The sequence below is a fragment of the Hordeum vulgare genome, chromosome 4H (genome assembly GCF_904849725.1).
Source record: "Hordeum vulgare subsp. vulgare chromosome 4H, MorexV3_pseudomolecules_assembly, whole genome shotgun sequence".
NCBI lineage: Eukaryota > Viridiplantae > Streptophyta > Magnoliopsida > Poales > Poaceae > Hordeum > Hordeum vulgare.
Genome location: NC_058521.1, coordinates 43,670,558 through 43,698,475, shown reverse-complemented (window position 1 = coordinate 43,698,475; position 27,918 = coordinate 43,670,558). Strand labels below are relative to the sequence as shown.

The window sequence follows — 27,918 nt, the reverse complement described above, 5'->3', positions numbered from 1 at the left end:
CCCATGGAAACACACCTAACCCCCACATAGAACTCTCACGAAGACCATGTGTTAGTACACAAACACATAATGGACAATGCTTACCATACCATGGGATCACTTGATCCCTCTCGGTACATCTTGTACGCTTTGTGTGTTGATCATCTTGATTTACTCTTTGTCTGAGATCTTGATCAACCATTGATGATGATCACAACTTGACGTCATACTCCATGGGTTGTATGAGATCTTCCCTTTGACGCAAGCCCATGTAAACACACCTAACCCCCACATAGAACTCTCACGAAGACCATGGGTTAGTACACAAACACGTAATGGACAATACTTACCATACCATGGGATCACTTGATCCCTCTCGGTACATATTGTACGCTTTGTGTGTTGATCATCTTGATTTACTCTTTGTCTGAGATCTTGATCAACCATGTGTCTCTATGACCATTCTTTGGATAATACCTTGAATACCATCTTGGTCATCATATAAACTCCTTGAACCCAACAGATGGACTTCAAGAAGTGCCTATGGACAAATCCATACCATGGGATCACTTGATCCCTCTCGGTACATCTTGTACGCTTTGTGTGTTGATCATCTTGATTTACTCTTTGTCTGAGATCTTGATCAACCATGTGTCTCTATGACCATTCTTTGGATAATACCTTGAATACCATCTTGGTCATCATATAAACTCCTTGAACCCAACAGATGGACTTCAAGAAGTGCCTATGGACAAATCCTATAAATGTAACTTAAGGCAACCATTAGTCCATAGGAATTGTCATCAAGTACCAAAACCACATATGGAGATATATGCTCCAACACCCAATCCTAAGCATAACACTAGATCGTGTTGTTCGTCTGCTAAAGCTTTTCTAATGTCAAGTATCATTTCCTTAGACCATGAGATTGTGTAACTCCCGGATACCGTAGGAGTTCTTTGGGTGTATCAAATGTCACAACGTAATTGGGTGATTGTAAATGTGCACTACGGGTATCTCCGAAAGTGTCTGTTGGGTTGTGCGAATCGAGACTCGGATTTGTCACTCCGTGTGATGGAGATGTATCTCTGGTCCCACTCGGTAATTCATCATCGTATTGAGCTCAGTGTGACTAAGGAGTTAGCGATAGTATAATGTGTTACGGAATGAGAAAAAGAGACTTGCCGGTAACGAGATTGAACAAGGTATGGGGATACCGACGATCGAATCTCGGGCAAGTATCATATCGGTAGACAAAGGGAATTGCATACGGGATTGATTGAATCCTTGACATCGTGGTTCATCCGATGAGATAATCGTGGAACATGTGGGAACCAACATGGATATCCAGACCCCGCTGCTGGTTATTGACCGGAGAGGTGTCTCGGTCATGTATGCATGTCTCCCGAACCCGTAGGGTCTACACACTTAAGGGTCGATGACGCTAGGGTTATAGGGAAATAGTGTACGTGGTTATCGAAGGTTGTTCAGAGTCCCGGATGAGATCTCGGACATCACGAGGAGTTCCGAAATGGTCCGGAGGTAAAGATTCATATATAGGAAGAGAGGATTTGGACGCTGGAAGTGTTTCACGCGTCACCGGTAATGTATTGGGACCACCGGAAGGGTTTCGGGGGTCCAGCGGCAAGGTCCACGAGCCCCGAAGGGGTACATGGGACAAAAGTTGGAAGGGAACCAGCCGAAAGTGGGCTGGTGCGCCTCCCTCTCTCAGCCCAAGGCGCACAAGGGTGGGGAGGGGCAAACCCTAGGCGTGGGAGGGCACCCTTGGGCCCAAAGGCCCACCCTAGGGTGCCTCCACCCCTGGTCGCCGCCCCTTTGCCCTAGATGGGATTGCCGCACCCCTTAGGGTGGGAAACCCTAAGGGTGGGCACCTCCTCCCTCTCCTCCTATATATAGTGGAGGGTTTTGGCCTTTTGGAGACACACAATTGATCTCTCCATGCCGCAGCCATACCCTTCCTCCTCCTCGTCCTCCGCATAGCTTGGCGACGCCCCGTCGGAGTTACCACGCAGCTCCACCATCACCACGCCGTCGTGTTGCTCGATCTCTCCCTCAACCTCTCCTTCCTCCTTGCCGGATCAATGCGTTGTAGACGTCACCGGGCTGCACGTGTGTTGAACGTGAAGGCACCGTCGTTCGGTGCAAAGATCGGAATCTATCGCGATCTGAATCAATGCGAGTACGACTCATTCAACCGCGTTCTAGCAACGCTTCCGCTTAGCGATCTTCAAAGGTATGAAGATGCTCTACTAGTTCACTCGTTGTTGGTTTCTCCATAGATAGATCCTTGTATGGTGTAGCATTTTTTTGAAATTTCTATGTTCCCCAACAATGCCATGGCTGTCCTCGCCCTTCGAGTCCGCCGCCGCTCATATCCGCGTCACTCCGCCATGGATCCGTCCACCCCGGCTCTCTCCCCGTTGTTCCCGGTCCCCGAAGGACCTTCGCCCTAATACGTCTCCAACGTATCTATAATTTTTGATTGCTTCATGCTATTATCTTGTCAAACTTTGGATGTTTTGTATGTCTTTTATATCTTTTTTGGGACTAACTTATTAACTCAGTGCCAGGTGCCAGTTCGTGTTTTTTCCGTGTTTTTGACCCTTTTCAGAGGAAGATTTCAAATGGAGTCCAAAAGGAATAAAATCCCCAAAAATATTTTTTCTGAAACAGAAGAAGATCGAGAGACTTGAGAACCAAGGCAGGGGGTCCCAAGGGACCCCACAAGCCCCCTAGCCCCGGCCAGGGGGGAGGTCGGGCCTCCCAGGCTTGTGGGCCCCCTAGACCTCCTCTGCCCTAGGTTTTGCACCTATATATTCCCTAGAATCCCAGAAAAAATCAAGAGATCATCGAAAATACTTTTCCGCCGCCGCAAGCTTCTGTCTCCGCAAGATCCCATCTGGGGCACGTTCTGGTGCCCTGCCGGAGGGGGGATTCAGATACGGAGGGCTTCTTCATCAACACCATGACCTCTCCGATGATGTGTGAGTAGTTCACCATAGACCTACGGGTCCATAGCTAGTAGCTAGATGGCTTCTTCTCTCTCTTGGATCTTCAATACAAAGTTCTCCATGATCTTCATGGAGATCTATCCGATGTAATCTTCTTTTGCGGTGTGTTTGTCGAGATCCGATGAATTGTGGATTTATGATCAGATTATCTATGAATCTTATTTGAGTTTCTTCTCATCTCTCTTATGCATGATCTCATATCCTTGTAATTCTCTTCGAGTTGTGGGTTTTGTTTGGCCAACTAGATCTATGATTCTTGCAATGGGAGAAGTGCTTGGTTTTGGGTTCATACTGTACGGTCACCTCTTCGAGTGACGGAAGGGGTAGCGAGGCATGCATCTTGTTGTTGCCATCAAGGGTAAAAAGATGGGGTTTTCATCATTGGTTTGAGATTATCCCTCTACATCATGTCATCTTGCTTAAGGCATTACTCTGTTCTTCATGAACTCAATACACTAGATGCATGCTGGATAGCGGTCGATGTGTGGAGTAATAGTAGTAGATGCAGAAAGTATCGGTCTACTTGTCTCGGACGTGATGCCTATATGTATGATCATTGCCTTAGATATCGTCATGACTTTGCGCGGTTCTATCAATTGCTCGACAGTAATTTGTTCACCCACCGTAATACTTGCTATTTTGAGAGAAGCCTCTATTGAACACTATGGCCCCCGGGTCTACTCCACACCATATTTTCAGCCTTACACTTTTTCTTCGTTGCACATTCCGCCTTCAGATCTCACTTTGCAATCAATCTTGAAGGGATTGACAACCCCTTTATAGCGTTGGGTGCAAGCTCTTTTGTGTTTGCGCAGGTACTCTGGACTTGACGAGATTCTCATACTGGATTGATACCTTGGTTCTCAAACTGAGGGAAATACTTACTGCTCCTATGCTGCATCGCCCTTTCGTCTTCAAGGGAAAAACCAACGCAAGCCCAAGAGACGACAGAAGGATTTCTGGCACCATTGCCGGGGAAGAACTTTTGTTGCCGTAGCAGAAGAATTTCTGGCGTCGTTGCCGGGGAGGATCAAGTCAAGAACTCATCCAAGTAAGTGTCACAAACTCATCTCTTGCATTTACTTTGTTTGTCAGTTGCCTCTCGTTTTCCTCTCCACCACTTCACCAGTTTGCCTTTTTGTTTGCCTTTTTCGTTAGCCCTTTTCTCGCTTGCTCTTTGTTCGCTTGTGTGCTTGCTTGCTTGCTGAAGTCACCATGACTGAAAACACCAAACTTTGTGACTTCTCGAATACTAATAATAATGATTTTATTAGTACTCCGATTGCTCCCTCCACTATTGCGGAATCTTACAAAATCAATGCCGCTTTGCTGAATCTTGTTATGAAAGAGCAATTTTCCGGCCTTCCTAGTGAAGATGCCGCATCCCATCTCAATACCTTCATTGAGCTTTGCGATATGCAAAAGAAGAAAGATGTGGGTAATTATGTGATTAAATTGAAGCATTTTTCCTTTCTCGTTGCGAGATCGAGCAAAAACTTGGTTTTCGTCTTTGCCCAAAAATAGTATCGATTCTTGGGATAAGTGCAAAGATGCTTATATATCCAAGTGTTTTCTGTCGGCTAAGATTATCTCTCTGCATAATGATATCATGAATTTTAAGCAACTTGATCATGAACATGTTGCACAATCTTGGGAGAGAATGAAATTGATGATTAGAAATTGTCCCGCTCATGGCTTGAGTCTTTGGATGATTATACAAATCTTTTACGTTGGCTTGAATTTCGCTTCTAGAAATATCTTGGACTCCGCCTCGGGTGGAACGTTCATGGAAATCACGTTAGGAGAAGCCACAAAACTCCTAGACAATATCATGACGAACTACTCTCAGTGGCACACTGAAAGGTCACCTACTAGTAAGAAAGTACACGCTATAGAAGAAATTAACTCGTTGAGTGCTAAGATGGATGAGTTAATGAATTTGGTTGCTAGTATAAGTGCTCCTTTAGATCCTAATGATATGCCCTTGTCTTCCTTGATTGAGAGTAGCAACGCTAGCTTGGACGTTAATTTTGTTGGTAGGAATAATTTTGGCAACGACAATGCTTTTAGAGGAAACTATGTTCCTAGGCCTTTTCCTAGTAACTCCTCTAATAACTTTGGCAACTCCTACAACGATACTCATGGAAATTACAATAGATTACCCTCTGATCTAGTGAGTAATATCAAAGAGTTTATCAACTCGCAAAATATTTTCAATGCGTCCATAGAGGAAAAACTACTCAAAATTGACGATTTGGCTAAGAGCGTTGATAGAATGTCTGGTGATATTGATGCTTTGAAAGTTAGATGTGCTCCTCCCAATATCAATATGGATTAAACTTTGAAAGCTATGCGTGTTTCCATGATTGAGAGCAAAGAAAGAACCGCCCAAATTCATGCTAGACATGAATGGCTTAAAAAGGTGTGTTCTCGTGATAAGAATCACGAAGATCTTAAAGTGCTTGGTGTGACTTCCATTGAATCTTTGTTTTCTTGTGTCAAACCCGATGATGATGGGGCTGGATATGAATCCACTTTGGTTGAAAAGAGCCCCAATGATTCAGAGTCCATCTATCTTGATGCTAAAAGCATTGAAAGTGGAGTAGAAGATATTAAAACTTTGAGTAGTAATGAAATTACTACTTTGGATTTCAAGGAATTCAATTATGATAGTTGCTCCTTGATTGAATGCATTTCCTTGATGCAATCCATGCTAAACTCTCCACACGTTTATAGCCAAAACAAGGCCTTTACCGATCATATCGTCGAAGCTATGATAAAATCTCTTGGAGAGAAACTTGAATTGGAAGTCTCTATCCCTAGAAAGCTTGATGATGAGTGGGAACCTACTATCAAAATCAAAATCAAAAACTATGAATGCAATGCTTTGTGTGATTTGGGTGCTAGTGTTTCCGCGATTCCAAAGTCTTTATGTGATGTTCTCGGTTTTAATGAGCTTGAAGAGTGTTCTCTTAATTTGCATCTTGCGGATTCTACTGTCAAGAAACCCATGGGAAGGATCAATGATGTTCTTATTATTGCAAATAGGAACTATGTACCCGTGGATTTCACTGTGCTTGACATTGATTGCAATCCTACTTGCCCTATTATTCTTGGTAGACCTTTCCTAAGGACTATCGGTGCTATCATCAATATGAAGGAAGGGAATATTAGATTTCAGTTTCCTTTAAAGAAAGGCATGGAACACTTTCCTAGAAAGAAAATAAGATTGCCTTATGAATCCATGATGAGGGCTACTTATGGTTTGAGCACCAAATACGACGATACGTGATTCTATCGCTTTTATGCCTAGCTAAGGGCGTTAAACAATAGCGCTTGTTGGAAGGAACCCAATGAATTTATCTTTTCCTTTCTGTTTTGTTGCGTCCACACCATCATAATTCTGTTGTGATTGTGTTTTTTGTGTTTGTTTTTGTGTTTGAGCCAAGCAAAACCTTTATGACTAGTCTTTGTGAGGGTTGTTTGATCCTCCTGGAAAAAGACAGAAACTTTTCGCTCACGAGCTGATTTATCATTTTTATTCAGAAAGAGCTTTTGAGTTGATTGTTTTTGCTGCTCGTTGATATGCCTTTTGCCCAGGCAGTCGTAATTTTTCAGAATGTTTGGGGTACCATAAGTATACGAAGTATAAAGATTGCTATAGACTGGTCTGTTTTTGAGAGATTTTGTTTTTGTTGTGTTGGTTGCCTGTTTTGATGAAACTATGGATAGTACCGGGGGTACTAGCCATGGAAAAGTGAGAATATAGTAGCCCAACACCAATATAAATAGAATTAAAGTTTGCTTCAGTACCTAAAGAGGTGGTAGTTTGTCTTCTTGTGCTAATGTTATCACGAGTTTCTGTTTTAGTTTTCTGTTGTGAAGTTTTCAAGTTTTGGGTGATGTTCTCATGGACAAAGAGATAAGGAGTGGAAAGATCTCAAACTTGGGGATTCCCAGGGCATCCCCAGCCAAATTCAAGGACACCAAAAAGCCTAAGCTTGGGGATGCCCCGGGAAGGCACCCCCTCTTTCGTCTTCAATCCATTGGTAACATTACTTGGAGCTATATTTTTATTCACCACATGATATGTGTTTTGCTTGGAGCGTCTTGTATCTTAGGAGTCTTTTCCTTTTGTTGTGTCACAATCATCCTTGCTACACACCCTTAGAGAGAGACATGCACTCATCGTGATTTTGCTAGAATGCTCATCGTGCTTCACTTATATCTTTTGAGCTAGATCTTTTGCTCTATGTGCTTCACTTAGATCTTTTAGAGCACGGCAGTGCGTGACTTGGTAGTTGGTTTATGCTATGAAAGTAGTCCCAAAGGTGATAGGTACCCAAAGAGGATACAAAAACCTCCATCTTCATGTGCATTGAGTAGAAAGATAAGTTTTGTTTCCTCTCAATTAGTTTTGGGACGTAGATTTGGTAATATTAAGAGCTATGTTTGTAGGGTGTTGTGAATCTAGAAATACTTGTGTTGAAGTTAGTGATTCCTGTAGCATGCACGTATGGTGAACCGCTGTGTTAGGAAGTCGGAACATAATTGATCTATTGATTGTCATCCTTTGTGTTGAGGTCGGGATCGCGCGATGGTTAACACCTACCAACCCTTCCCCTAGGAGTATGCGTTTAGCACTTTGTTTCGATTACTAATAAAAACTTTCGCAATAAGTATGTGAGTTCTTCATGACTAATGTGAGTCCATGGTATAGATGCACTTTCACCTTCCACCGTTGCTAGCCTCTCTAGTGTCGTGCAATTCTCGTCGGTACACAAACCCACCATATGCCTTCCTCAAAACAGCCACCATACCTACCTACTATGGCATTTTCATAGCCATTCTGAAATATATTGCCATGCAACTCCCACCGTTCCGTCTCATGACTTGTGTCGTCACTCTCATATTGCCATTGCATGATCGTAAGATAGCTAGCGAGATGTTTCAACGTCATACGCCAAGCTAGATCGTTGCACATCCCGATACACTGCCGGAGGCATTTCCTATAGAGTCATCATCATTTTGAGCTTTGAGCTATGAGTAAATAAAAGTGTGATGATCATCATTATTAGAGCATTGTCCCATGTGAGGAAATAAAAAAAGAGACCAAAGAGCCTAAATAAAAAAAAGGAAAAAAATAAAAAGAAAAAGAAAAAAAGAGACCCAAGAGCCCAAATAAAAAAAAGAGAAAAAGAGAGAAGGGACAATGCTACTATCTTTTTCCACACTTGTGCTTCATTATAGCACCATGTTCTTCATGATTGAGAGCTTCTTGCTTTGTTACTACCATATGCTAGTGGTAATCTTCATTATATAACTTGGCTTGTATATTCCAATGATGGGCTTCCTCAAATTGCCCTAGGTCTTCGTGAGCAAGCAAGTTGGATGCACACCCACTAGTTCTCCTTTTGAGCTTTCACATACTTATAGCTCTAGTGCATCCCTTGTATGGCAATCCATACTCATTCACATTGATATCTATTAATGGGCATCTCCATAGCCTTTTGATATGCCGAGTCAATGTGACCATCTCCTCCTTTTTGTCTCACAACCACCACCACACTCTATTCCACCTATAGTGCTATATCCATGGCTCAGCTCGTGTATTGCGTGATAGTTATAAAAAGTTTGAGAAAGTAAGAGTGCGAAAACAATTACTTGGCCAATACCGGGGTTGTGCATGATTTACATTAGTTGTGTGAGGATGATGGAGCATAGCCAGACTATATGATTTTGTAGGGATAACTTTCTTTGGCCTTGTTATTTTGAAAGTTCATGATTACCTTGCTAGTTTGCTTGAAATATTATTGTTTTCATGTCAATAGCAAACTATTGTTTTGAATCTTACGGATCTGAACATTCATGTCACATGAAAGAAGTTGCAAAGGACAACTATGCTAGGTAGCATTCCACATAAAAAATTCAGTCTTTATCACTTCCCTACTCGAGGACGAGCAGGAGTTAAGCTTGGGGATGCTTGATACGTCTCCAACGTACCTATAATTTTTGATTGTTTCATGATATTATCTTGTCAAACTTTGGATGTTGTGTATGCCTTTTATATCTTTTTTGGGACTAACTTATTAACTCAGTGTCAAGTGCCAGTTCCTGTTTTTCCGTGTTTTTGACCCTTTTCAGAGGAAGATTTGAAACGGAGTCCAAACGAAATAAAATCCCCAAAAAGATTTTTTCCGAAATAGAAGAAGATCGGGAGACTTGAGAACCAAGGCAGGGGGTCCCTAGGGACCCCACAAGCCCCCTAGCCCCGGCAAGGGGGGAGGCCGGGGCTCCCAGGCTTGTGGGCCCCCTGGACCTCCTCTGCCCTAGGTTTTGCACCTATATATTACCTAAAATCCCAGAAAAAAATCAAGAGATCATCGAAAATACTTTTCCGCCGCCGCAAGCTTCTGTCTCCGCAAGATCCCATATGGGGCACGTTCTGGTGCCCTGCGAGAGGGGGATTCGGATACGGAGGGCTTCTTCATCAACACCATGACCTCTCCGATGATGCGTGAGTAGTTCACCATAGACCTACGGGTCCATAGCTAGTAGCTAGATGGCTTCTTCTCTCTCTTGGATCTTCAATACAAAGTTCTCCATGATCTTCATGGAGATCTATCCGACGTAATCTTCTTTTGCGGTGTGTTTGTCGAGATCCGATGAATTGTGGATTTATGATCAGATTATCTATGAATCTTATTTGAGTTTCTTCTGATCTCTCTTATGCATGATTTCATATCCTTGTAATTCTCTTCGAGTTGTGGGTTTTGTTTGGCCAACTAGATCTATGATTCTTGCAATGGGACAAGTGCTTGGTTTTGGGTTCATACCGTGCGGTGACCTCACCTAGTGACAGAAGGGGTAGCGAGGCACACATTGTGTTGTTGACATCAAGGGTAAAAAGATGGGGTTTTCATCATTGGTTTGAGATTATCCCTCTACATCGTGTCATCTTTCTTAAGGCGTTACTGTGTTCGTCATGAACTCAATACACTAGATGCATGCTAGATAGCGGTCGATGTGTGGAGTAATAGTAGTAGATGCAGAAAGTATCGGTCTACTTGTCTTGGACGTGATGCCTATATGTATGATCATTGCCTTAGATATCGTCATGACTTTGCGCGGTTCTATCAATTGCTCGACAGTAATTTGTTCATCCACCGTAATACTTGTTATTTTGAGAGAATCCTCTAGTGAACACTATGGCCCCCGGGTCTACTCCATACCATATTTTCAGCCTTAAACTTTTTCTTCATTGCACTTTCCGCCTTCAGATCTCACTTTGCAATCAATCTTGAAGGGATTGACAACCCCTTTATAGCGTTGGGTGCAAGCTCTTTTGTGTTTGCGCAGGTACTCTGGACTTGACGAGATTCTCATACCGGATTGATACCTTGGTTCTCAAACTAAGGGAAATACTTACTGCTCCTGTGCTGCATCGCCCTTTCCTCTTCAAGGGAAAAACCAACGCAAGCCCAAGAGACGACAGAAGGATTTCTGGCACCATTGTCGGGGAAGAACTTTTGTTGCCGTAGCACGCCCCGCCTCTTACCGGAGTTGGTCGCCAACCACCACGCCTCGTTGGTGAGGTTGGGGAGGACCGAGCGCCCTGCTTCGTCCGCAGCTGCAGCAGGCCCAGCATGTGCCAGTCGGCCGCGACCTGAGCGAGGCCCAGCGTAGCCACCCTGAACGGCCGAGCTGGCCAGCCCCAGCCGGCCCCCTCGCAGCCCACTCCCTCGACCAACTTCTGCGGCCCAGCTGCACCGAGCAGGCCCAGCTTAGCCTCGCCCCCTCCAGATCTGGCCTCTGGGCCGAGGTGAGCACCCGATCCATATTCCCCGCATGTGCGATGTTTAGTAATCTTGCGCCACTGCCTGATTCGGCCCGATAGTAGATTAGGCCCGGTATTTTATTTTTGAAGTTTCAGATTTATTAATTTCAAAAAGAGCATATTTTCAAACCCCCGTAATTTCTATTTCGTGCGTCGGATGGGAACGAGTTATATATGTAACTTGACAAGAATTTCGCGTAGATTAATAATTTCCAAATTTCATGCATGATAAAAATACTTAAATGTGTTGTTTACATCGTTTTGCGTGTCGACGTGATAAAAACGGTTTAGGTCGTAGTTATTTAACCGTAGCTCCGTTGGAGATGAGCCATATATGTAAATGGACCAGAACGACGTGTATTTTCACATGAACCAATTTGTTTTGCCGTTTAACAAACATAAAATGTGATTAGGACAAATTTGGACAGATTTAGAATTTAACGCGTCGGGTCAGTTCAGAGACGCTATATGTCATTTCTGGCCTCATTTAAAATGCCTAGATAGCTAGTTTAATTTGTGCTTCACCTCGTGCCATGTTTAAACAACATTTAATATTGCCGGTAACTAAACGAGAATGAACTAAATAATTCGTCTGTGGAGTTCCGTCAATATGCAACTCGTTGCATATTGAGCTTCACTTAATGTGTAGCGTTCGGCTGTTGTGAATTGCCATGCCCTGCCTTGCATATTTGAAACTGATCATGCATCATATGTGAATTGCATTATATCGTGCGTGTGCCGTGGTGAATATCATGTGTTGATGCTTGTTTCTGGTTTGCTTCGTCTCGATAGAGTTCCGCAAGCGTGTCGGAATATGAGGACCCGTTCGACTACGTCGGTTTGTCTACTTCACGGAGTCGTTCTTCTTCCAAGTGGGATCTCAGCAAGATGATCATTTCCCTAGATACCATTACTATCATTGCCATGCTAGTTGTTTCGTTTCCATCGTTATGTCTCACTGCCTACTACCTATTAAATATCAGCCTCCCAACATTGCCATGAAAACCTTCAACATGTTCACAACCTAGCAAACCACTAATTGGCTACGTTACCGCTTGCTTAACCATGTGTTAGTGTTGCTAGTTGCAGGTATAGTTGCTTCCATGTGATAACATGGGTTCCTTGTTATATCATCATATTTTGCTAATTAATTTAATGCACCTATATACTTAGTTAAAGGTGGAAGGCTTGGCTTTCTAGCCTGGTGTTTTGTTCCACCTTTGCCACCCTAGTTTCGGCTACTGGTGTTATGTTCCATAAATGAGCGCTCCTAACATGCTTGGGGTTGTTATGGGGACCCCCTAGATTCCCGTTTTGGGATAAAGCTCGCCTCGCAAGGCCCAACATTGGTACTATATTTGCCCAACATGATAATTTTGTTATTACTGAAAAAGATAGGGCGTCATGAACCCGAGGAGTAATTCAACATAATATAGGGAGGTCCAGTGCTGGTGCTGGTCCAAAACAGAGCATCTTATTAACGCTACCCGGGGCAACTCGGCATTTGGCGTGGTAACCATAGCTCATCCGTCGTGTCCCGAGAACGAAATACACGGCTCCTATTGGGATGTCGGCACGTCGGGCGGCCTTGCTGCACTTGTTTTAACTTTCTCGAGCGTCTTGTGCGAGGGATTCCGAGGATGCTTTGGGTCATCTTGAGGTTGAGGTTTTCCAATAGGAACCCGAGGAGATCACGGGTTTCCCTGATCGAGGTCATTCCATCGCAGCGTGTGGTAGTTTGTGATGGACTAGTTGGAGCACCCCTGCAGGGTTAAATCTTTCGGAAAGCCGTGCCCGCGGTTATGTGGCAACGTGGAAACTTTGTTTAACATCCGGTTATAGATAACTTGAAGTAAGCTTAATTAAAACTTGCCAACTGAGTGCATAACCGTGACTGTCTCTTTCGTGAGCTCCTTCTCCGATCGAGGACACGGTGGGGTCATGTCTGACGTAAGTAGGTGTTCAGGATCATTCATTTGATCATCAACAGTTCACGTCCGCTATGCGTAGATCACCCCCTCTTATTCTTGTACTCGTAAGTTAGCCACCTCAAATAAATGATTAGTATCTTGTCGCAGCCTCACCACTTAACCATGTGTCACACATTAAGCTTTGCTAGTTTTGATACCTTTGGAAATGAGATTGCTGAGTCCCCTGTGGCTCACAAATTACTACAACACGAGTTGCAGGTACAAGTAAAGGGTTACTGATGCGAGCGTGTTGCTTGTTCATTTGGAGTTTCTTCTTCTTCTTCATCGATCTAGGATGGGTTCCAGGCCGACAACCTGGGATAGCAAGGATGGACGTCGTTATTTTATCGTTTGTTTTCGTCCGTAGTCGGACCCTGCTCTTCTTCATGAAGATTGTATGTATTGTACTGATGTGACTCTGATGTAGCTTGCGGCGAGTGTAAGCCAACCCCTTATACTCATCTTTTCAGTACATGTACTTGTAACGATATCCATTCTTGCGAAACAACGATATGCGTTTCTATCCCTGTCGAGGCCCTCGTGCCAAAATAAGGATAGGACCGCATCTTGGGCGTTACACTATCCAAAGAAGGCTCCAAGATCTTCAATGTTTGATGTCTTTAGGTAGGCTGTAAGACATGCAATGTTTGTTACCTTCCTGATCATTTAACCTGTGTTGGCATGATCATGTATGGTACCAATTTGCTCATTTTGCTTATGCTGATGCATATTGACTGCAACAATCTCCTGTAAGTTTGACATGATATTTTTCAAGTTTTGATGCAATTGTAATGCTGGATGCAAATTTGGTTAGTTTGACCTTTTACTGCTGAATACAATTTTGGCCAGCTATTTTGTAGACAAACAAGTGATCAGAGATTAAAAAGGGAACATATAAGAACTGCATATTGATCAAACATAACACAGGGTTGAACATAGCATTGTCACTTCAACTTTCACACCATTACATCATACCAAACCAAACTAAATAGGCTTCAACATAACATTTTCAGTTCAACATTGACACCATTACATGACACTGAACCAAAATAAACTAGGACTGCCCCCACATGAACTAGGACTACCACCACTACTAACATCACTTCAGACTCCCAAAATTAACCTCGCATCACCAATGCAACACTTGTTCAACATATTCACTTCTTTACCATGAATACCACCAATGCAGCAACACCTAACATCAACACAACACCAAGCAGCATTTTCATGAGCATCACCAGCTCTCTCCCAAGCTTCACCAGTGTAGCAGCTTGCTGCCTGGTCATGGCATTACCACTCTCACTCTTCACAAACTTATTAGACTGGATGGTTGATCCATTCACGTAGGTAAGCTCTTGTGCTTTCAGAAGTGCCTCCCTGCGTTCCTCCTCTGCACCAATAGCATCCACAAGGGCATCGTCGAACAGATAGTGTTTGTCAACGAGGTACTCGACGTACTCCAATTCCCAACGCCAGAGATCACAACTCACCTATCCCAAAAAGACATGCCAAGGTCAAAAACTTCAATTTTTGGATCCAAAACGTAAGAGAATCGATGCAAAGGAGATAACGAACCACTAACCCCATGATTATGACACTTGTAGAAGACCCACCCATCGTGCTTCTCAGTGGTGGAGACAAACATGCGCACCTTCTCCTTGCAGGTTGAGCAGCAGATCAGCGACAGCGCCAACGCTCGGCGACACACATCAGAGAAGGACGAGCTTGCCGCAGACATGACCGCGGGAGCTTGCGGGGGACATCAGAGAGGAGAATGAGCCCCCGGAGAGCTTGCGGGGGACACCGGCAGAGGAGAACGAGCTCCCGAGTGGCCGATTCGATAGCGGCGACGGTGGTGATGGAGCAGAGCGATAGAGACAAAGGGGGCGAGGGGGACATCGCGGGTTAGGGATTTAAGGGACTCGGGAATGGCCAGTGCTCTGCGCCGGCGCCGGCCGAAACTTTCAGCCGGCCGCGCGCGGACCGCACGATCCGCCAACCGCCACGCGTCCGCACCGTTAGATCTATCAATGCAACAATTTTTCCTCGATGCAACAAATTTCGGCGCGATGCAACAATTTTCATCAACGGTTGCAACAAAAAAATAATTATAGCAAAAAAAATATCTACGTGATCGTAGCAAAAAACGAAACTGATGATGCGTGGTAGCAAAAATCAAACGCCGGTTGTAGCAAAATATACGTGAACGTGTATGCAACTTTTTTAATGAACGATTGCAACACAAACGGATTGTAGCAAAAATTAACACGGTTGTAGCAAGAGTCAAAAAACACCGGTTGTAGCGAAAAAATCAGCGAAGTCGAGTTGCAACCAAACGTGAATGCAACTTTTTTAGTGGAGAGATGTAACAAATAAAAAACGTTAGTAGCAAAATTAAACAGTAGTTGCAGCAAATTTACACGGTATAAAAGTTGCGTCCACTAACCAATGAAGCGCGTACGTGCGAAAAATGTTGCATGGCCCACGCGAGCGACCGGCGCGTCGGTTCCGCCGGCGCGCCGAAGGGAAACGTTTTTCTTAGGAAATTTGGTTCTTTTACAAAAAACACCTCCATGCATCATTGGCCAAATGAAAGAGCACTACGACCAACTAGGCCTGTACGCATTGCATACGCACTACAGTGACTGTATTTTTACGTTCCATCGTATTAAATGACCGTAACAAACGTATTTTAAAGTTTATCGTGCTTTCATCGCAAGTACAGTAACCGTGAGTGTATTTATCTTCGTATTTTACACAAGCCTGCTGCTGCCCACCCTGTCCCCGTCCACCTACCCAATCCACGACGGTCAGAGCTCACACGACCACCAACCCAAGCCCGTAGCCGCCGCCGCCGCCGTCGCCAGCGCATCCGCAGCGACCCCTCCCTCCTTTCCCTTTCCCCACGAGGTGCATTTATACGCTCCCAACTTCCCTCACACTTCCTGTGACCCTCGCTCTCGGCTGACTCCCATCAATCTCGATTCGCCAGCCCTCCGCGACGCCGGCGAGCCCGTTTGCCCCCCCGCAGCGGACATGGGATCGGCGGCGCTCGGTGGTGCGGCTCCGGCGCGCGCCGGATTGGCCCCCAAGGTGACGCTCTTTGTTCCTTTCTGTCCTGTGCAAGCTCTGATTGCTTGGGGAATTGAACGGGGGCGTGCTTGAGTTGGTTCGGACCGTGTTGACCAGCTCTGGCCCTGTACTGCTTTTCACCTGTAGTTGAACCCGATTAGCTGTGATAAGCACAGCCCGAACTCCATGGGAATCGCATCGAACTAAGGTTTTAGTGAAGATGATTGCTTCGGTAGGCGGTAGTGATAAGCAATTTTGAATTTGCTAACTGAAATGTCTGAGGATGGTATGATTGCATCTTTTAAATGGGAACATGAACTGTAGTACCTTAGAGTCAGTGTATTGGTCATAATAACGGGCGGTCCTTTGACCCAACTGAGGCATCGTTCCAGCAACCGCGTCCTGTTTCGTCATCAAATTGTTTATTTTTAACTTGTTATTAAGCGATGAGCTGATTTTGTATTTCACGTGTAGAATGGAGTCCTTGGATCTACTTTCAAGCCATGCGGTGGTTTCATGCTCAAAACAACTCCTAAGGTGAGTTTTATGCCCTCTTATTTTCTTATAAAGGTTTGTGTGTTTAGTGTCGTATTCCACATACTAATAAAAATGACTGCATTGAAGGTTGGACGCTCTTCAGTCTGTGTGAGGGCATCCATTGCTTCGTCACCACAAAAACAGTACTCTGCTAAGACACCAGCAGTTAAATCAGGGGAGGAAGTGCGCATTGCAGTGCTAGGAGCCAGCGGTTATACTGGAGCCGAGGTTGTTCTTTTTTCCCTGTCATTTTCCATTTGTGTTGGCCATTATCACCAAAAGTCTGTCTGGGTGGGGTTAGTTTTGTCGCAAATCCAACCTGGCCAACCCATCTTTGTTTACTCCTATGCACCTATCCATTTTTCCTTTTCCGATGCAACATTCCAGTGCTAGGATTCCGATATTTTGATCCTCTTTTGGTTCAGTTTCTAATGTGGTACGGTAAATTTTTGCCAACAGATTGTTCGGCTTCTAGCAAACCACCCTCAGTTCCGTATCACAGTGATGACCGCAGACAGAAAAGCTGGTGAACAGTTTGGATCTGTATTTCCTCACTTGATAACACAAGTAAGAACTTCTCTTCATTTCCTCCACATTTCGCGTGTCATTCTTGTACATCAGTAATTAGCAGAACCTTTCAACAGTAGCACGTTTCTGTATATAAATTTGTGTTGGCATATGTTGATCCTCTTTTAATATTGCAGGACCTGCCAAATTTAGTTGCAATTAAAGATGCAGATTTTTCAGATGTTGATGCGGTTTTTTGTTGCTTGCCACACGGAACAACACAGGTTGGTATCTTCATCATGCTTTTTCTGAGATATTTTCTATCAATTGCTGAACTTATGAATGAATCCAGTTATATGCTCCGCTGTCAATTGGGAGATAAGATTTTGTACTGGACACACTTAGAGCAATGTCTGACTGCAAGTTTTTTATCAGGAAATTATTAAAGGCTTACCCCAGCAACTGAAGATTGTTGATCTCTCTGCGGTATGCTCTGCACAAACTCATGCTTTATCTACGTAGGTATCACCTTGGTTGCTATTGAGCAGCCAATCATTCTGACTTACCATGCTTGCAGGATTTCCGATTGCGTGACATCAATGAGTATGCTGAGTGGTATGGCCATGCTCATAGGGCACCAGAACTTCAGGTTTTCTTGACTACTATACCCTACATATTTGTTAATATACCAGCCATTGGTCACAAATTTTGAAGTTATTCAGTTCTGAAGTTCCAGTTTCGACATTTGATTACCAACTTGGATTCCTATTGACATGTTCCATCAATTTCTTTGCATATTACATTTGGGGCTTGAATTAGATTCCTTTGTAGCCTATGCTTTTTTTTTTACTCCTCGTGTCATTATGTTTGTTTGTTGTGAACTCATTTCCTTTGTGGTGTGTGTATCTGTTTATTCAGGAAGAGGCTGTATATGGTTTGACGGAGGTTCTTCGGGATGAAATAAGAAATGCACGGCTTGTTGCCAACCCGGGATGTTATCCCACGTCTATTCAGCTCCCTCTTGTTCCTCTCATAAAGGTTAGAATCAATATAAGTTCTTAGTCTTCCCATTCTTTGATCAAAGCAGCAAAAGTTTAGTCTCAGTAGCCCTCACTTGTTTGATGCATTTACAATTGTACAAAGAATCTCCATTTTCTGTAGCAGAGGAGGTAAATTTGTCAAAATATTCTGCTTCTATGTCACGTTCCTTTATGTAAATTTAAATATGTCATCAGTTTAATAGTCTTCTTAGTAGACATACCTTGTCTCCACATGGGATCCAGAACAGGATCAGAGGTTCTTAACGTATTTTGTTTTACCTCGCAGGCAAAACTGATCAAGCTGAGCAATATAATAATTGATGCAAAATCCGGGGTAACTGGAGCAGGTATTTTTTGAAGATATGATGACTTCAAAATATAAGCTTGTAATGACTGAATCAATAACCAATCTGCTCCCCATCACATGTATTTATTTAGGACGTGGAGCTAAGGAAGCAAATCTTTACACCGAGATAGCTGAAGGCATTCATGCTTATGGAATAAAAGGCCACCGGCATGGTAATTCTTTTTTTCCAAACATCTGAAGTCGACATTTGTTCTCCCTTTGGTAAAGTGGCTTTAGTATGGCCTTACTGACACTGAGATAAAACTATGTCAGTTCCCGAGGTTGAACAAGGATTGTCAGAGGCTGCTCAGTCCAAAGTTACTATCAGCTTCACTCCAAATCTTATCTGCATGGTAAGCACATACTCAAAGATAACTCCGGGTTCTGCAGTTTGTTCTGTGCTGCACTAAAGGCATCAGGAATGTGTGGAATTCAGTTGTTAAATCAACTCATTTATCTATATGCTGAACAGAAACGTGGCATGCAATCTACTATGTTTGTTGAAATGGCACCTGGAGTGACTGTCAGTGATTTGTATCAGCATCTGAAGTCTACTTATGAGGTTTGCTTGTTTGACCATGTGGATTAAATTGTCTATCTGCAGAGAGCCCCTATTTACATTTTTACCAGATAAATGCTCTTACTTTTGTTAGCATCATTTTGCGTGTGCATCTTTTCAGGGTGAAGAATTTGTGAAGTTGTTAAATGACAGCAATGTTCCTCACACACGCCATGTTGTTGGATCGAATTACTGCTTCATGAATGTCTTCGAGGACAGAATTCCCGGAAGGGCCATCATCATCTCTGTCGTAAGTGTTGCATCAATCTATAAGTTGCTCAACTTTAGCGATAAATGTTGCAGGCTTAAAGCTGCAAAATCCTTAATTTTCTTGTTCTTCAACACTGCAGATAGACAATCTTGTGAAGGGGGCATCTGGCCAGGCCGTGCAGAACCTCAATCTGATGATGGGACTGCCTGAGAACATGGGACTGCAATATCAGCCCCTATTTCCTTGATATTGTGCCTTTGTTGTGTTCTGTCTCGATGATGCTTTGGAGTTAAGCACCCATCTCTGTTTTCCATTGAGAAGCAAAGAGCTGAATGTTGGAATGTAACCAAACTCTCTCAAAATCAAAACTTGGTTTATGCTGGTGTAGTATTTAGAGTTGAGCAGCAATTAGCAGTTGAATAAGAGTATGAACTGAGCGGCTTGGTGTAATGAAAGTCCGAAGGCTGTTACATTCTACATTGCATTGTTGTCATGAGATCAATAAAGCAGTGTAAAACCCGATTCAGAGACATCAACCATTGCTGTCAGAATTGGATATAGTTAGAAGTGTGTTATTTTTTATATTAAAGGATTAATTAATTTTCAAGTTCTTTGTCAAATTTTATCTTGTGTGACGTGACCAGATCCTAAACTTTACCACAATAACGCAACTGACTGGTCATAGTGTTTCTGTCCTTTCCAGCGTATCAAAATACCATGATTTATTTCTGAGTCAACTTTGAATCTATCTAATTAGTTACCGTATCTTCTTTGGAATGCTATGGTGAAGCTCCAGCAGTTAGTTCTGTTAATGTAAAGGGGCTAGCAACAAGGTTGACTTTCTGTGGCCCGTATGCAGTTGTGACTCCAGAGGAGCCTGGCAGCAGACATTTTATTTGAGAATTGCTTGTGTTAATTTGATTTCATATTTGCATGATAAATGTGTGTAGATGCATCGAAAGAGGAGTCCAGGAATTTTTATTTTTATTTCCCGTTGTTCTTCTATGTCTGGGTGATTCTTTCCTTATGTTGTTGGGTGCTATACTACATAACAGATCTTTGCTATTGTGACATATGTTAGGGCTGCAAATCTGTCATGAACTCTGAAATTCTAAATTGATGATTTTAGAAATGTATGGTCAGGTTTCAGTAGTCCTTCAGCCAGAAGTTATAAATTATAATTGCTTTCTTCCATTTTCTGGATAAAAACTATAGCTCAAAATGCTATAATTTTGTCATTTTTTTACTGGTCAATCTGATGTTAATATAGCAAAATCTAAGAAAAACTTAATAATTTGATGCAAATGTACATATATCGGTCTTCTACAAAATATCAATCGGTAAATATATGAGTATGAGGGACTTTTATTGCATTTAGGTGTGTTAGCCAGTCAGCCTACATCCCTATGTAAGAGGCAATGCAAAGAAAACTGATGTTGCATGTAAGTAAATTTGAAGCCTAATGATGAAATAGGAATATGCTGTGGTCCTTGGGTATTGTTCTTCAAGGGTTCTTAACTCTTCATCTCTTCAGTACCACTTATTCTTAATTTTTTGCTACTGGGTCTTGTTAGGAGATGTATCTAGGCCCTCCTAGCAAAATTTTGAGTTAAAAATCAACTGTTGATGCTTTCTTTTTTTGTTGTGCTAATCAAAGATGCTATGTTCTGTTTGACTTGAAATGGTTGTAGGCCTGGAAACACTTTTGCATTACTTTATTAGCCTTTGACCTTCAGGCTTCAGGTCTTTATGCATATTCTCTGACTTCTGGTTCATTCTCTGGTTTCTTCATGTATTTTTGTTTAGTTTGACTTCTCAGTTTTTGCATTCACAATGCATATGAAATATGAAAGTATGATACATGTTTCTTCTGTTTTTAATCAACTTGTTTGGGGGTATTTTAGGCAATGGTAAAATGCAGATGGGCTTTGGGTTAGCCAAGATCATTGTTAGTCTTAATAGTCTGTATTTCACACTTATTTGATCTACCTACAAGATAAAATGAAACCGGCCTTCATGCTTTTCTGTTGCTTTATTTTCATGATAATATCATAGCTGTGGAAATATCAAAATGTATTTTCCTCACTTGAGCTTAAATAGGAGAATATTCATATTATCTAAGGGAGGTAGATAGGTTTCAAATGCTTGCTGCAGCACGAGAACCTGCAGCGGAACCTACTGGAACTTTTATGACTCATGGTAGTATGCATGTTCCTCTTACCTTTTCCTTTGACCTCAGTTTCATTTGAAGTATCTTACTGTACTAGTTAACTTTCCTGTAGCATGGCTGCAGCAAACTTTTTCTGTAGCAGCGACTCTGCAGGTAAGGTCTTTGTTTTGGTTGCTATTTCACATGTTCGATACCTTTCTTCACCATTGCTTGTTACGTAAATGTATGTAGTTCAGTAAATTAGTATTTATAAGTAAAAGCTTTCAATGTATGAAAAGTCTTACATGTTATTGTCAGACTAGTTAATTAGCAGGTTGTTCACAATGAAAACTATTGATAGAATATTTCCGAAATATATTGTATCGAAGATTTGTGTTCCTGGGTATTCATCATATTGACATTTGTATGCAAGTCAATCCGTAATATTCCATTATTTGGATCGACTTGCCATTATCCTTTTTCTCAATTGAAAGTGACACACCATTTTATAAATTGAAAGTGACAATGAAGAATATGTTGTGTAAACATTTGAGCAAAGAATCAGGGTTGGGTACCAAGTGAACCTGCCATCCCCATTGGCTAAATTTCCATGATACAGTGTTCCAAAAAAATTCCACTATTAAGTACAAATAAAGTTACCCAAGTTAACATGCAAAAAGGAGAAGAGATTCATCCTTGATATGTAGAACCAAAAAGTTGATAGTATGCTTGTGTGCATGAGCAGTATTTGTACTCAAGCTCCATACGCCAGTAGTTTCTGTTGAAGTGTGGATTGACTAGCCCTTTCCATAAGGCCCATCCGGACGTCCGTTTGGTCCGGTTTCTGTCCGTTTGGGGCGGGCAATGGGGTCGTGTTCGGGGCTTTTCCGGGATGCGTCGGTCGTGCACCCAACGCGCGGCCGCATTTCGACCGCATCCCGTCCGCATACATTTTTTTCCAAGCACATATCTTTTTATTTTTATCATTGATTTTTGATACATGGTAGTACATCATCAAATTTTGACTACAATAGCAAGACCAAAGAAAACAAGAACCACAAGAAGACATTTTAAAATAAATCCAACTTCCATAACTGCTCCCGTAAGTTGGATTAGTGCCTTCTCGATGCATTCGTTGTTGATCTATGGAGGCTCGATCTTGCGTGCTTCTATCTTCTTCGTGTCTAAAGAAGTTGATGTTGCTTCCTCGCATCTACTTTCATCTCTAACATCTATTGTAGCAACAAGTGCACTATTCTTATTTCTAGCCTCTAAAAGTGCACAAACATCTAGTAATTTACATTCTATCAAAATATCAATGTATTCTTCTTCCCAATACCAAAAGTCGCATCCATTCTACACAACAACAAAATTAAGTTAGCACAAGTAGTCAAATCCGAGAGCACAAATGATGCTAAAGTAGCACATACCTCCCCATCATTTGGGCACTTGATGAACACCCATCCGGGATTTTCCGGCGTTGTAGACATGCGACGTTGGACCTTCCTTGGGCAGTCGTCGCACTTAATAAGTGGCAACGGTGTGCCGACGACCCTTTGGGACAGCACCGACCCCGGCCTCCCGCCGTTCTTGTATCTACATGCGAACCGCCGACGGCGTAGATCCGAACGGCTAGAGGAGGAGTCAGTACCTGCATGCGGCATTGCGGCCTTGCCAGGAGGTCTTGGCCCGGTGTCCGGCCAGTCCATGGCACGGCGAGGCCTCCCCGCAGCCGGGTGAGCCCCAAGTCCGGCCGGATCTGCTCCAAATCCGACCGCCGGTAGCGCAAATCAGGCGGCCGTGGTTGGGTAGCTCGGGGGCGTCGAGGGAGCGGGGCCTGCGAAGGTTTGGGGCGAGCGCGCGTCCGAGCTGCACAACGGCAAATGGTAGCGGCGGCGGCGGTGAGGGACAAGAGTGGCGGGGGGTGCCGGCTGGAGGGTTCGGTTGGTTGGGGGGGGGGGGGGGGGTGAGGGATAGAAAAAGGGAGGCCTGTGCCACCGACGGGCGGGCTAGGGGAGGACAAGCACGCGCGTCCGGTTTGTCCGCGCGCTGTCCGTTTCACCGCAAAGGCGACCCAAACTTGGGCCGGGGATGGGTCAAAAGCGGGCAGAAAACGGACAACAGTCCGTTTGCGCCCGCGCGTTGGGCCGTCTGGTATGTCCGTTTTACCCCAAACGGACGCACCCGGACAGGATGGGGTCGTGCGCTGGAGTTGGCCTAAGTTTGGACTTTTGGTTGCGTTGGCTAGTGCATGAAGCTTCTCATGGTATGAGAGCCCAAGGTCTTGAGTTGAAGTCCTAGCTTTTGCAATTTATTCAAAAATTATTGTCCCCCCTTTGTGTCCACGTATAGGCCTTTTGAGCCATACCTCTGAGCCTATCCACGTGTTGACTTTCCGTATCACACGTGAGAGGGGGTGTTGAAGTGTATATGTGGATTGCCTAACCCTTTCCATCAGTTTGGAATTTTGGTTGCGGTGGCTAGTGCATGAAGCTTAACAGTTTTGTTTGTGTTATTTAATTTTATTAGTGGTAGTCCTTTGTTTGATCTGTGGGCTAAGGAGAATTTCATGTTTGTCCCTTCAGATTTGAGCGGGTTCAAAGGAATCAATTTTGTAATTTCGTCATGGTGCAGTTGGACCTTCTAGAAGTCGGAAAGTTCTTTTGTATTTTTGGTATGTTCTAAGATTCCATATTCTTCATTTCTATGTCTATCAGAGACACAAGATTTCTATGTATGTATTTCACAAATCATTTTGCAATTTGGCTGCATAATGTTTGGAAGTTCCTGATTCTTTCATGCAGCTAAAAGGGCAACAACAAACTGGTCTACAAGCAAAACACATTATCTTGCTTCCTTCAATTCATTTCCTTTTGCCAGCATCTTAGCTATCATTGTTTATTCCCTCCTTGATCCTCTGTGTGGAACAAAGAGGCAAGAAGAATAAGTCCTGTTTTGGTGGCGAAGGGGCAGTGCACAGGTACAGCTCATTCCTTGCACGACCGGTAGATTCGAGTCATGTGCAGCTCCTAATCCCCTGAATATACGAAAATCAGTTCCAGCTGATGGGGATATCAGCATCAGATCATCCAATGACTCAGATTTGTCGGGTCATTGCAAGACCGATGTTGTGCAGTCATTTGGATTCACATGCTCTTTGATTTTGAAGATATGCCATAATCTGAAAAGAAGATTGGAAGTGCCCACCTGTGAATCTGTGATGTCTCCAGTAATCTTGGCTAGAACTGTTACCTGGTTGACCACCGGATAGATGTCATATTATACTGATGATAGTAACAACTGTGTACAGTTTTTCTCACTTTTCAGTTTGTTTAGATCTATATTGCACTGTTTGGGTACTCAGAGCTTCTTTCCTCTATACACTCGTTGGCGAAAGGTAAATGATTGATGCAATTATTGTGTATCAGTTGCTATGTTTTTATTTGATGATGTAGTATCATAAATGTGAAACAGAAATGAAGGCTGCAGGCAGATGCTGTTGAAATAGGGGTGATGGAAAGCTGTACATTTTGAGTATAAGATGGCAAGCAATCGGGATACGCGGAGGACCGGAGGCATTGTCCAATCCCTTCTAAGTATTTTAGAATGTCCAGATTCCTCCATCTTGGTCGTGCAAGCCTCTATGTGCAGCCTCTCTAGTTTATTGGGAGTAGATTATTCCAACATTCTCCATAATTCATAATGCCTGATCCTGTATTAATTGCTAAGATAAGCCCATGTTTGTCCTGGCTTTGATTTGAACCTCAGAGGCATGCTTTTTTCCTTGTCCTATTGGTGCATCAGCGCTGAGGGAGAATTATGTGCAATCATTGTAACCGGCCTTGGGACACTTGCCACTGGAGCTCTGATTGGCTTGACTTCTGAAGATGTGTGATCTTGGATAATTCACCATCTTGTTGGCTACCAACTAGCAGTTGAAGTTTTCTAAACTCATTATTTGTCCATCCCCAGGCCATACTTGGAAGGGTCGTTGTCAGCACAGGTCATACCCAGCCGTGGGTGTCCATTTCTCTAAGCATGATCCTGCATTTCATAATCCTGCAGCTGCTCTGTATTCCTTCAGCATTCTCATCAGTATAAATGCACCTGTCCTAACCTGCATTTTTGCTCCAGGAAGCACAAGTGTGTCATTCAGCCAAGTCCTCTCTCGCACCCTACAGTTATATCAGGATGGAGTCTGGAGGAGTGATTGCCGAAGCGGGCTGGGACTCGCTTGGCCTGTCGTCGCAGGCGGAGGAGTCGGAGATGATGGAGCAGCTGCTTGGCACCTTCCCCTCCAACGGCGAGGAAGAGCACCAGGAGCTACCTTGGTCTGTTCAGGCCACACATGCATACTATGGCCACTGTAACGGTAGCTCTAATGCATACAGTTCCGCTAGTAGCAACAGCGTTGGTAGTCTCATCCTGGATGTGCCGTCGGATTATGGAGGCTTCTATTTGGGCGACTCAAATGGGATTGGCTCCTGCACCGCAGCACTTGACCTGAACATGGTCCAGGAGCAAGGTGCAGCTCAGTTTATGGATGCCATCTTCAACCCTTCATATGGGAATGGCGATTCAAGCTGCGATGATCTTGAAGACTCGAGCATGAACCTGCTCGACTCCATCGACACGTCCAACAAGAGAAAGCGCCAGGATCAAGGGAAAATAGCTGACCAAACAAGTGTGAGTGCTCAGTGATTTGCTCTCTTTCATACACGGGTTGTTTTAGTGCCCGGTGCGAATGCTGACTGCTTGAATTTTTTTGAAATGCAGGGTCGGAAATGCTCAAGGAAGGTTGACTCGAAGCGGGCAAAGAAGGTCATGCAATGTGAAGGCGATGATGGCACCACTGCTGATGACACAAACAAGCAAAGCTTGAGCTGCTGCACGTCTGAACTTGACTCAAATGCTTCTCAAGAGCCTCCTGTTGCCTCTAAGCCGAAGGGCAAGGCTCAGGCTGGCCGCCAGACAACCGATCCCCAGAGCCTCTATGCAAGGGTATGCTACACATCATCCTCTCAGTTTGTTGCTGAGCGATGTTTTATTGTTTATTAAAATTAACAGTTACTCATGGTCTTGTTGGTTGGATACAGAAAAGAAGAGAGAGGATCAATGAGAGGCTGAAGGTACTTCAGAACCTTGTTCCGAATGGAACCAAAGTAAGCATCTCAGCAACATATCCTTCATAGCTTTCGGAGGAAAATTACTGTAAAATGAAGGGCAACAACTCAAAGATCAACACTTGTGCTATCTTGCAGGTAGATATCAGCACTATGCTCGAAGAGGCAGTGGAGTATGTGAAGTTTTTGCAGCTTCAAATCAAGGTGAGAATTTTCCACAGTTCATTTCAGAACTTTCATCCATTTCACATACGCGTGTCACAAGTTGCTTAATGGTTTTATTTACTACCATGTGCAGCTCCTCAGCTCCGACGAAATGTGGATGTACGCGCCAATTGCATACAACGGGATGAACATTGGAATTGACTTGAACCTCTCTCAGCACTGATAATACACTTCTAACAGTCTAAAAAAACAGCAGTTATATACTTAAAAACGTGATTTGGGTTAATTGGCTCAAAAGTGTTCGTTACTAACGCGCAAGTGGTTTCTGATCAATAAGCTATTCCGGGCAGCTGTATCTCTCTCAGGCGTAAATAGAGGCTGAATACAATGTTCTCCAGAAGCTTTTTTTGTAACTCCGGTTACTAAAAGGGGCGGCATTGTTTGGCCCGAAAAATACGCGAAAAAGACAGATACTGAATGTTGGAAGAGGCTCTGCAACTTGTGAAGACAAGGAAGGGCAATCTGTTCGTTTCCTTCTTACTTCAGATGCGACTTCACATGAGAAGACCGTGTCGTTTTTCTTTTTTTTTCAGGTTTGCTCTAGTAGCAAATTTGTGTCTTCACTGAAATACAGTGTTTATAGCGCAATATAATGTGGTTAGTTGGAGCTTGGCGGTTGTCATATATAGCGAAAATAATGCAAGATCGTGGCATGTTGTGGCAGTTGTCCTATAACATGCTTTGTAATGGTTGCTGTGATCACATCATTTTCTGCTATATACTTTGTGTTGAAGCCTCAGTTCTTGCTGTTGTCATGACAAAGCGTGGCATGCCTTCCTCATACTATTTTCATCGTTGGATGTTAGTGGAATACTTGTATATTGCTATATTGCTGGTGTCATCGAATCATTGGTCCGGCATTATTTGGTCCACCTGTTGGTTAACGTTTCTTTAATCGATCAAATCTCCCGGTCCCTTTTTTTACCCTGTTTTCATAGGCATTACAGTCCATGATGCTTGTCTTCTACTCCCTCCGTTCACGAATGTAAAATGGTTTAACTTCTTTTCTGAATCAGATGTATATATACATGTTTAGTGTGTTTGTTCATCTATTTTAGTCTGTATGCAATCCACGTTGAAATATCCAAAACATCTTACATTTGTGAGGGAGTAGTTGTGGATGAGCTTATAGACTTGTACTACTCCCTCCGTTCCTAAATATTTGTCTTTTTGAAGATTTCAGTATGGACAACATATAGATGTATAGACATGATTTAGAGTGTAGATTCACTCATTTTGCTTCGTATGTAGTCCATAGTTGAATCTTTTAAAGGACAAATATTTAGAAACGGAGAGAGTAGTAGATAGTAGGATGAAACACATTAAAAAAC

General features: G+C 43.3%; 2 protein-coding genes across 3 annotated transcripts; both read left to right on the top strand.

Annotated features, from left to right (window-relative positions):
• Nucleotides 1-15,624: 15,624 nt before the first annotated feature.
• LOC123447797 (probable N-acetyl-gamma-glutamyl-phosphate reductase, chloroplastic) lies at nt 15,625-19,626 on the top strand. Its single transcript, XM_045124472.1, has 15 exons — nt 15,625-15,728; nt 15,811-15,911; nt 16,365-16,427; nt 16,515-16,655; nt 16,887-16,994; nt 17,132-17,218; nt 17,370-17,420; nt 17,512-17,583; nt 17,853-17,972; nt 18,261-18,321; nt 18,413-18,493; nt 18,594-18,673; nt 18,793-18,882; nt 19,001-19,129; nt 19,230-19,626. The coding sequence occupies exons 2-15, from the start codon at nt 15,855-15,857 to the stop codon at nt 19,335-19,337; spliced, it is 1,248 nt and encodes a 415-aa protein (XP_044980407.1). The 5' UTR covers nt 15,625-15,728; nt 15,811-15,854; the 3' UTR covers nt 19,338-19,626.
• Nucleotides 19,627-19,730: 104 nt separating this feature from the next.
• Nucleotides 19,731-27,342, top strand: LOC123447798 (transcription factor RSL3-like). Of its 2 annotated transcripts, XM_045124474.1 has the most exons (7): nt 19,731-21,413; nt 23,825-25,242; nt 25,374-25,925; nt 26,016-26,240; nt 26,336-26,401; nt 26,501-26,566; nt 26,661-27,342. In XM_045124474.1, exons 3-7 carry the CDS (start codon nt 25,431-25,433, stop codon nt 26,748-26,750), a joined length of 942 nt encoding a protein of 313 aa, XP_044980409.1. In that variant the 5' UTR covers nt 19,731-21,413; nt 23,825-25,242; nt 25,374-25,430; the 3' UTR covers nt 26,751-27,342. The 2 variants fall into 2 exon arrangements, with proteins under 2 accessions (XP_044980409.1, XP_044980408.1); XM_045124473.1 differs by having other exon boundaries at nt 23,825-25,925.
• Nucleotides 27,343-27,918: the final 576 nt, after the last annotated feature.